This window comes from Oncorhynchus masou, chromosome 9 (assembly GCF_036934945.1).
Source record: "Oncorhynchus masou masou isolate Uvic2021 chromosome 9, UVic_Omas_1.1, whole genome shotgun sequence".
Lineage (NCBI taxonomy): Eukaryota > Metazoa > Chordata > Actinopteri > Salmoniformes > Salmonidae > Oncorhynchus > Oncorhynchus masou.
The window spans coordinates 51,638,701-51,649,485 of record NC_088220.1 but is presented as its reverse complement, the minus strand read 5'-3'; the positions used below and the strand labels follow the sequence as shown (position 1 = coordinate 51,649,485).

At 42.6% G+C, this 10,785-nt stretch overlaps 1 protein-coding gene across 6 annotated transcripts; it reads left to right on the top strand.

The window, feature by feature from the left end:
- The first annotated feature begins 3,143 nt into the window (after positions 1-3,143).
- LOC135546143 (5'-3' exonuclease PLD3-like) lies at positions 3,144-9,956 on the top strand. Of its 6 annotated transcripts, XM_064974326.1 has the most exons (14): positions 3,173-3,244; positions 3,459-3,488; positions 4,647-4,769; positions 4,966-5,062; positions 5,153-5,203; positions 6,270-6,427; positions 6,602-6,782; positions 6,881-6,998; positions 7,145-7,272; positions 7,557-7,757; positions 7,930-8,069; positions 8,183-8,348; positions 8,455-8,554; positions 8,719-9,956. In XM_064974326.1, exons 3-14 carry the CDS (start codon positions 4,696-4,698, stop codon positions 8,904-8,906), a joined length of 1,602 nt encoding a protein of 533 aa, XP_064830398.1. In that variant the 5' UTR covers positions 3,173-3,244; positions 3,459-3,488; positions 4,647-4,695; the 3' UTR covers positions 8,907-9,956. The 6 variants fall into 6 exon arrangements, with proteins under 6 accessions (XP_064830396.1, XP_064830399.1, XP_064830401.1 ...); XM_064974324.1 differs by having other exon boundaries at positions 3,144-3,488; XM_064974328.1 differs by lacking the exon at positions 4,647-4,769 and having other exon boundaries at positions 3,171-3,244.
- Positions 9,957-10,785: the final 829 nt, after the last annotated feature.

The window sequence follows — 10,785 nt, the reverse complement described above, 5'->3', positions numbered from 1 at the left end:
TGCTTGACTACTGTAATGCACTGCTGACAGGAATCACAGTCAGGCTCCTGTCTCAACTTCAGATGATCCAGAACACAGCTGCCAGGATCCTCTCACAAACTACACAAAAAAAAACACATCACCCGTTTTATTCAACCTTCATTGGCTTCCTGTTCAATACAGGGTTAAATGTAAGCTTCTGCTGCTCACCTTTAAGGCCCTCAAGGGTGATGCATCTAAATACATATGCCAACTTCTAGCAAACTATTCCCCAGTACGCACACAATGATTATCAGACTCAAACAGCCTGGTCACACCAGCAACAAACCAGTGCAGCATGGGTGACAGGGCCTTCTCGCATGGGGCCGCTCAGCTCTAGAATGCACTACCTACACATGTCAAGGAGGCCTCTTCAATTTCCTTGCTTAAAACACAACTAAAGACCTACCTATTCAAGCTAGCTTTTAATGTTTGACCGCTTAAATCTGCAATGTACATTTTTGGGGTGACCCAACCAAATTCACGTAGAAATCTGTTATAGATCTGCCATTCTACCATTCTAATTGAAGGCAAGTCTCATAAGCGGGTGATCTGGTCTATAGGCGCTTTTTCTATGCTTTTCATTCTTAAGTTTAGTTTTTTTCTTACTTTCCGTTTTGTACACCAGCTTCAAACAGCTGAAAATAAAATATTTTGGGCTATTGAAAATATATTTCCCAACGGTTTAGATGGTACAATGATTCTCTACACTATTCATTGCTTGTTTTGTCAGATAAACTGAAATTGGGGAAACTATTCGAATTTTTGCAACCAGGAAATGGCAGAGTGATTTTGGCATATTAGCCATTAAAGTCTGTATTTTGTTTTAGTAGGTAATGGTATGATGGTGCTTGCTTTTCAATGTATGGTTGACACATTTTGTCTGCGTTTTGTTTTCTACCTTATGCGCGTTGAGCGTCGGAAATGCAGCTTACAAATGTAAAATTATTATTATTATTATTAAATTGATTGGAAAAAATACACCTCAGGATTAATTTTGATACGTCATTGTTCTGATTTGTAGGCTAAAATGTGATCTCTGAAAATAAACATCCCTCTGATCATAATAGACCTTCACTTGCGCAAATTGTGTTATTCTATCATGGTCATGATAAACTGTACTAACGGCCTACGAAATACCTTCCTGCATCAAGAAGGAATCAGATGGGTAGGCTAAGCAGGTGATGCTCCCTTTACAATAGCAGGTGTTCGATCTGGGTTAGGCTAGGCAATAGTCAGTCTTCTAACCTGGTGTGTGTCTGGTTTGCCGTTGGCTAAACAAATGTCAGGTCAACCCTCGAGGGCATGAACGGGAAGTTATATCAGAATAGGTATGTATCGTCTTTGACTCTAAGGTGGGATAATTTGGGTCACTGGGTTCACATGAAAGGACCCACAGACACCGTCCAAACAGTTGGCAAACATTTTGGTCTTGCCTGGTCTCTGGGCTCTCACAAAAAAAAAAAGCTAAATATTTGGATGTATGACTTTTAACATAATTTGGCCTAATAAAAATGTTAGATCTATTCTAAACTAATTATTTAAAACATTTCCATTAATACGTGTGCCTTGCAGTCGGCCTACGAGAAGCAAAACAAGAAACAATAGTCTACGTTATCCAACGTCACTTCCCTCACATGCAAGTGATCATTATTTACTTATGTTTATATATATATATATATATATATATATATATATATATATATATATATATATATATATATATATATATATATATATATATATATATATATATATATATATATGAGTGTACTTTTTCATCGCAACTGGTCAGAGCACCATCGAGTATATGGACAATACCTACAGAATAATTAATAGAGAAAGTATCGTTACTTGGTATGACGCGAGGAGTTATACACCTTATCGTATCCTGGATGAGCGGCAGTTTCAGAGTTATTCACCGGATCGTATCCTGGATGAGCAACAGTTCCCGAGGGCCTCGCCCTTCCACCGCTGTCCCCTCCCCGGGGACGTTGTTACTGCTTCGTTTCCCCGCACCTTGCCTCAATGCACTGAAAGACGCAGCCAATTACGCAACACTTTATGATCAAATAAACCGTGTGTGTATGTGTGCGTGTGTGATGATTTATAGATGATTGTTCTTTTTGCTATTATAAGCATATATTTGCCTATTGTTTATGATCAACATTAATCTAAACAGAGTTGGGGTCTTTTGCGGCGCCACTATTGAGTTTGTGACATAACACCTTTGTTGGAGAGTACACACTACAAAAGGGACTTCTCCATTTGGCCTACGCATTACCTGCTTTTGGTATCAGTCACAGTAGTTGTGGATTGTTGCCATAATCAGTATAATCAGATCAAATGGGCCATCATAATAGGTACTGTATATACCTACTGCCTCCCTTAGAGAGGGTTAGACATAAAGCCCCTTTAGGCCTAGGCTACATTGCAGTAGAACATATGTTGAAAATGTGTAAATACATTTAGCAAAAGTTATCATAAACATAGGCTACATGGCCATGATGAATAAATTGGCCTATATTTAGATTATTAGACCTGATACAATTCACTATTCCACAGTCAAGGGTTTGCCTAATCTTATTGCTGCTCTTCTTTTGACAGATAATCCAATAATGTCTGTCTGTAAACAACAGGTTTCTATGGCACTGCCAAGAATAAACCCAATTGGATTTGCTCTGATCTTACAGCGCCCTCATTCGGTTTTCAAAGTACATCGCGAGTGCAGTGAGGCGCTTTTGGTGTGATGTAGCCATAGAGTAGGATAGAGGCCTCCAGTGGTCAAAAAGCTATTTTAGCATGGGCAGCGCCATTGAGGTCTTCCACCATTTTAATGTAGTCGATGAGGTGGGACTTCCAACTTTATTGGCTGATCCCTCCTGGTGACCCTGTTGGTATCATGTCCAACTGGGTCATCAGAAGGGATCAGCTCATCGTGAAGGATAAATTGTACTACTTCCAAATGGAGATTGCCTCAATGGCGCTGGCCATCCTGTCACAGACACTATAATGCCACAGATGAGTCATCTATGTATCTCTATGGATGTAGCCTCTGCCTGGCCTGCAGAGTCCCCGATGACGGGATCTTCTGGTTTTCGGGGGGAGTGGAAAAAAAAGCCTGTGACGCGACATCCGCTGTTGGCGTTAACAAGGCGACAGTCTATTTTAACCACTCCGCCACATTTACCGGATTGGCTGAACCGGGCCGAAGATAACCTCCCCGGTAATTTTGTTCTTGTCAAGATCAGTCTGTAGGGGAACAAGTTTCAGACTGCGATTTTCATTGGTTGTTTAGACTTGTTCACATGACCACAAACTCGAGACGATGTAGCCTATTTGGAACTGGGTTGATCTGGTCGTTTCTCATTCTGGCATTGCATTTTGTTTATCCACATGTAACCGGTAACTAACATTAACGATACGTTTCTCCATGAAAGATTTCACACGGACTGGCCACATGATTTCAGGTATGGATATGAGGGCCCTTTGTTGTTGTTTTACTCGCTTATATAGCCTTTGATCATCTCGGCACGTTCCTAACATCGAAACAACGTTATCGCTGTAAGCTTTTGATTAAGGTATATTCATTATCAACGGGTACAATACTCATGCAATATGATATCTACTTGACTGGCAAGTTCAGCAAATAAAAACAGGCAAATGGCACAGGTCAACACTGGGTATTCCACCCAGATCACTTTTCAATGTGCATAGGCAATTCATTCGTGGTACGGCACTCCAATTTACTGTCAAGGGAGTAAGAGGAACATTAACATAACATCTGAAACGATATGTTTTATCAGTCTTTATTTCACTATACTATGGATGTGGGAACAATGCATAACTGTGTTTGTCCATGATTTATTGCCAATTACCATGGGTCAAAATCCAAAAATAATCTTATCTTCCCTAATGACATGGTAGTTGAAGATAATGACATGGTGTAGTTGAAGAACCATTTCAAGCTTGAAGCTTGAAAGAAACAGTATTTTCTCTAACGCTGACTCACCCCATAACCATTCTTCCTCGTATTTCCCTGCAAATTTAGATTCGTACGAAGAGAGAAACAGACAAGGCCAACCACAACAGACATGTTTTGTGCTAGGCTCCCTGTTGAATTTAGCACCAACACTATGTCACTTGTTAGACGAAAAGCACTTGTTATTGTTGTGTGTTAACCAAAATGGTCAACGTGATTCTGTTAATGTTCTGCCTTTTTAAGTTTATGTAGCTTGACAGCGTATTCATAGTCGCTAGAGCCCTGCCCTCAGTTGAGACGTAACTTGCAGCCCGAAGACAGCTCATTTAACTTCTCCTCAGAAACGGATGTTTCAGCATATCTAAAATACTTCTGCTTTTCTGGAACATTTTGTCCAGAAACCGCATATTTTCCTGTTGGAGTCATGAGCATGTGAAATACGTTCTACAAATTAAACGTTGAGCCATAAAATGTGCTCTGAAGGATCTCTCCTACTGTTTGTCAAATTATATCTATGGTGTGCACCATATAGGCCTGTGCATTATCGTGAACACCTGCCTGCAAATACTCCTGGCCTGTAGCTTTGACATCAGTCATTCTTCTTCTATATTGTTAATGACACCCAGAACTTTCCTATTGTGAATAGGTCTTGACAGCTTCCATAGAATTGGAGGGGCAGAGGCAGTGTGGAGACAATGGTGTGTCGTGGCTGGAATAACATTACTGACAGAGTACTGTACTCCGCCATTCATTGTGATATAGGGGCACAGTGAGTAAGGTCACTCATCAGGCACCATAGAGATACAGCCCAACATGGTTCCTGTCACTTCAACGTCAAACAGAAAGGCACTTATCCCTAATTCCTGCTGTAAATCGCTCTGGATAAGAGTCTGCTAAATGACTAAAATGTAAAAATATAGCTTGGTCTTACATGATTTGATGTAATTTTCTTCTGTTTCTTTTAGAGCCTTTTCTGAGCTGCATTTTCTGATCAGAATCCTGAAGAACTTTGTCCAAAGAGAATACTCTGTAACAATGATTTCTGATATTCCATACGAGAAGGTGAGGTTTTTGTCAGTACTGTTGTCGTGTAAGTTTTGGTAGAATTTTTGTCTAAGTTTTCTAACTTGTTATTATCTTCTTCTGGTGCAGATGTGTGATGTGGAGTCCAGGAGAGAAGAGTCCTGCAGGAAAGGACAGATGGTATCAAACGTTAATGATATTTACCAAGTAACCTAATGAAAATGGTATCAAAATATGATTCAAACCTACAGTCGGACACAAACTTTAGTCAATGGCCAAGGATGTGAGTCAAAGGGCAAAACCCTAAATCAATTTTCACGTGTATTTCTAGTCAATCCACCATGCATGCAGTCTGGAAATATCATTATTTAGCATATGGTTGCATCATAGCTATCAAAAAGTTGCATGTGAGTCTTTGCACTTCCGCCCTGCTCTTCTGTGCCAGTGATTGTCAGAAAGCAGCATGCGCTGGTGTAACAGTATAGCTTCCATCCCTCTCCTCGCCCCGAACCAGGGACCCTCTGCACACATCAACAACTGACACCCACGAAGCATCGCTACCCATCGCGCCACAAAGCCGCGGCCCTTGCTGAGCAAGGGGAACAACTACTTCAAGGTCTCAGAGCAAGTGACGTCACCGATTGAAATGCTATTAGAGCCCACCACCGCTAACTAGCTAGCCGTTTCACATCGGTAACTCTGGCTAAATTCACCTCTTGCGCTTTTCAACTGACGTTGGGCGTGTAATTCAAGTGATCTTCTGGGACCAATGTTTTCTAGAGCCCTGCCTGAGCCCTACCCATGCCAGCGACATTCAGGCCCTACCCAGGCCAGATTGCTTTTGCCCAAAACCCGAAATAACTTCCTGAAGCACTTTTAACACCTACGTGTTGGACCAAGTTCAAACTACACACCAGCCAGTTAGTGAGAGGGGAATCTTGGGAGTTGTAGGAATTGACTCAAACTGGCAATTGGGAACATCAGGACTGATCAGGACATTCAACTCTAAATATCTACTCGGGCATTGTTTTGAAATGCAATTTGTTGTGTGAATGTGTCTCCTATGGACTACTGAAAACAACAACCACTGAATTACAGAGGCAAAATAGTCCTTTACCCAAACAGATTCTCACAGGACTCATGGAGATTATATACAACCTCTGTTCCATAACCGTTATCTCATTCCTCTTTGGTCAGGGTCACCTCTACATGACTGTGCTCCTGATCCAGCCACCTCTGTGTGTAGTATTATAGGTGTCTGCTGGGTCTCACTGGAGTGGCCACTCTGCTATTGGCTGCCCTGTTCCTCCAGACCCTGCTGCTTCCCGTGGTTAACTCCTCCCCAAACAAGCCCGGCTTCAAGCTCCCACTTCCTCTCGCTGCCACCTGCACCGACCCCTGCAAGTGAGTGGGACACTGTAAACATCTTATTCTGCTCGTTCATACTCTATTATTCTGCAGCTTTAACTCATTTGTGGTTGCGTGTTTAACCACCATGGTCATGTTTTGCAGAACAGGTCCTATCATTAACTGTTCACGGTTGTAGTAAAATGCTGACGCTTCCTTTCTCTATTCCAGAATCGTTCTGTTGGAGAGCATCCCAGAGGGGTTAGAGTTCAACTCTAGTGTCACCAACCCATCCATCTACCAGGCTTGGCTCAACCTGATTAGTGAGGCTCGCAGTAGCGTGGACATTGCGTCTTTTTATTGGACGCTCACCAACAAAGATACAGGCACTCACGAGCCAACAGCGAATCAGGTGAGTGCGTTCTGTGATTGGCAGCCAATGCGATGTCAGATCTAACCTGTGGGTAGATGTGGGTTATTTTAGTCTAAACAGTTCTGTTTTATCAATAGGGTGAGGATGTCCTGAATAGGCTAGTTCAGGTGTCTCGGAAGCTCTCTGTCCGCATCGCTGTAAATACACCAACAGAGTCCCAACCTCAGGAAGACATCAATCTCTTAAAAAGTTCTGGTAAGGTTTCTCTGACTGCATTTATGTTTTCAATTCCATTGAATTTGCAAAAGTTAAATTGACACCAATCAAGCTGCTACCTACAGTAAGGAAGTATTATTCTGTTTGCTTTTTTGTTGTGATAATGGTAGCTCATTTTATTTTAGGTGCTGATGTAAGAGCCGTGAACATGCGGGATTTGACCACTGGAGTACTTCACACAAAGTTCTGGGTGGTAGACAACAAGCACATTTATATTGGCAGTGCCAACATGGACTGGAGGTCCCTTACCCAGGTGAGTCTTCTCTGTGCCCTCACAACCCTGCCTCACCCCCATCATTTGTTTTGTTTTTATTTGTAAACAAAAACATCCATTGTTCAAAATGAGTTCCTTAAACCGTTTGAAGAGTTATGCTTGTGGTTTTTGGAGGAAGTAATTACATGTCCTTGTTCTTTTCTAGTGTGAACATATCACAAGTTTGTAGTTTCAGGGTATTGTCTAAAATTAGCACATCAAGTGGAGGGAAGGTAGCTTTGGTTTAATCTGTGAAACTTGTCCTCTGTTGCTGTCCTGTTTAGGTGAAGGAGCTGGGGGCTGTGGTGTACAACTGCAGCTGCTTGGCTGCAGACCTGGAGAAGATCTTCGAGGCCTACTGGTACCTTGGGCAAAAAGACACACCCATCCCTTCTCCTTGGCCCAGCAGTTTCAATACTCCTTACAATAAGGACACGCCCCTGCAGCTGCCACTCAACGGCACAGCCTCCAGCGTGTATCTGTCGGTAAGAATTGACTGAAGGCGCACATTTTCAGAGAAAGTAATCCAATAATTGGATCATATAATACAAATTGGACCGGTTTGTGAAGTCTGGTTATGAAATTCTCCATATTCATTTTCTCTGGTCCTATGTTCAGCATACTACTATACTTCATTTCACTGTGCTGTACCCTCAGAGCTCTCCACCATCTTTCTGTGCTGCCGGGAGAACCAGAGACCTGCAGTCTATTCTCAGTGTGATGGAGGACGCACGGGAGTTTGTCTACATCGCTGTCATGAACTACTTGCCCACCATGGAGTTTTCACAACCCAAACGGTAAGCCTTCTATTTTAATGTATTAACCTCACCAAAGTTTGGGATTTTTATGTATTCGGTGTATAATTAATAAAGCACACAAGGCCTAACCTTCTGTGTGGCGCCCACTGCAGTTACTGGGCAGAAATTGACACTCAGATCAGACGTGTGGCATACGAGAAGCGGGTGAAGGTGCGTCTGCTCATCAGCTGTTGGGCCAGCACTTCGCCTGTCATGATCCCCTTCCTGAAAGCCTTGGATTCAATGCAGGAACCCAAGGCCAAGCTGGATGTCCAGGTGGTAAGTAGGACCTCTCGCTACTCATGCACTTTACTTGTCATCCTTAGTATGTCAAGCTCCTCCAGAAGAGCAATTGTTGGATAATAAACTCTTCACTGTTTTACAGAAACTCTTTATTGTGCCAGCCAATCCAAAGCAGAAAGAAATCCCCTTTGCCAGAGTCAACCACAACAAGTACATGGTGACAGACAAGGTTGCCTACATAGGTAATTCTCTCTCCTAGATAGCATATGCACCAGTCATGCTTCTGTATCATTCCAATCAACAATTTCTCATGTTAAAACCAGAGGTAACTTCTCAGGATTTCTGCACATACCAGATCCGATGCTCTACAAAATGCAACTCTATTGTGTTTCCCATTGATCACCAGGTACCTCTAACTGGTCTGGAGACTATTTTGTGAACACTGCTGGATTGGCTTTGGTGGTGAACCAAACGGCTGCCCAGTCAGTGGAGCCTACGGTCCAGGCACAACTACAGGCCGTGTTCGAAAGGGACTGGGACTCCGCCTACAGCACCCCAATCCACCAGCACACCGACCTCAAAATGGTGTGTTAGGTACAATACCACACTCTAGACCAGTGGTTCCCAACTCCTCGAGTACCCCCAATAGCACACGTTTTTGTTGTATCCCCGTCAAAAAAACGACTGATTCAACTCATTGAGGGCCTGATATATAGTTGGCAAGTTGAATCAGGTGTGCTTGTCTGGCGCTACAATAAAAATGTGTACTTGTTGGAGGTACTTGAGGACTGGAGTTGGGAACTGCCGATCTAGACTGTTGCAGGGCCTGTGTCCTCCAAGCCAGCATGGGGAGGAATTGGATGTAAAAGCAGGCCAATATAGCATGTCGAAACTGGATTCGAAGCCCAATTAGTTTTTTTGTTGCCAAGTATGCACATTTCTTCTCTCTGTCCCTGTACACTAGTTCTAATCAGCAGCAGTTTCTGGGACGATTTCTTAAATTGCAGCACTATTTTTTTAAATAATTTTTTTCATAATTGCAGGAGTAGCAGTAGATATGTACTGTACCAGAAGATGGGTAAAACTATGCTGCCCTCTGCAGCGTCAGTGTGTCTTATCACCTCAACGATCAAAACACAAGCCTGTGTGTTTTTTTTAATGAACTTTGGGTAACTCTTTGGGAATACATCCCAGTGAATCTCAGGGAAATTGCTATATTATGTGTTGAATGTTTGATGTTTCTCGGCATGCTGGTTTGATCCCTTTTATTATATTTCATTTATGATTGGTGTGTTGTGCCTTGTTTTTCTATGTAGACTCGTTAAAACAAAAAATATATTCAATCATTCTGAATCCTTCTTCCCTTTCAAACTAGTAGGTTTGCCATAGAATTGTGCAGTAACTGATTTCATGTGTGCATTAAAGTCCAGAAAACGTATTTTTCTGGAATTTGCACTGCGTGGAGCGTGTCTTATGTGAGCAGTGCAGTGGAGAATGTTGTCAATGCAACTCAAAATAAGTGTTTAAAAGCACTGCACTGCGTATTATTTGGCAAGCACTAATATTGTATGATATTGATTGCATTTTGTATACACTACTTCCTTTTTATGCGGCAATGTCCTAATAAATTGAATTTAAACAGTTGTCTATCATTTCATTTTTAGCAGTTGTATGCACAAGTGTTTAGAATAACTAAGTCTATCCTCCCTCTCTTATTTCATTAGCATGTATAATTTGCAAGACTGCATGCATTACTTGTTTATTTATCCTTTGTGCATTCAATCAATATGAAACTCATTACGACAACATTCTCAGAGGACTGTTTTAAAAGCGGGTTTACTTGTATATTCAGGCCTGCTTTGCATTGGCAGAGTGTCAGATTTGTGTATTGAGGAGATCACATTGGATAAGAGGAGCTGTTGGAAGCCCTCAGCTTTGGTACGGTACTGGCACATGTATCTGCTGACCCCAGGAGACTCCGCAGTGGAGGTAGTGCTGCTGCATGGCTACAGCAGGCTGGGGGGCCATAGCCCTGGTAGGAGGCCACCTCTGGATCCGAGGTCCATGCCAGCCACCATTGGCCGCAATGACAGGAGTAGCCTTCAGGTTCAAAATGGAGAAACTGGATCTCCTGTGGGAGAGGGATACCAAAATGACAAACTGTTCCAGAATTGTAATCCCCACAGCATGTTATACAGTATTATGGTCCTAATCTCTACTGAACATGATTTTGTATCTCCAAAATGACATACTCTAACCTCCAGGCCATAATCACAGGCTGCTGCCTTTGCCACTGCCTGCTCCCTGGGCCCTGCAAAGTCCTGTTGGGTGGTAGAGTCCCTAAAAAAGTGACTGGAGCCTTTGGGTCCACCTGGGGCCCAGAGGTGTAGCTCAACCGGTGGGTAAGATCGGACTGTGACGACCTGGCTGCTGACTGCCTCAGGCGCTGGCTCTCACACAGCCTGTTGAGCTA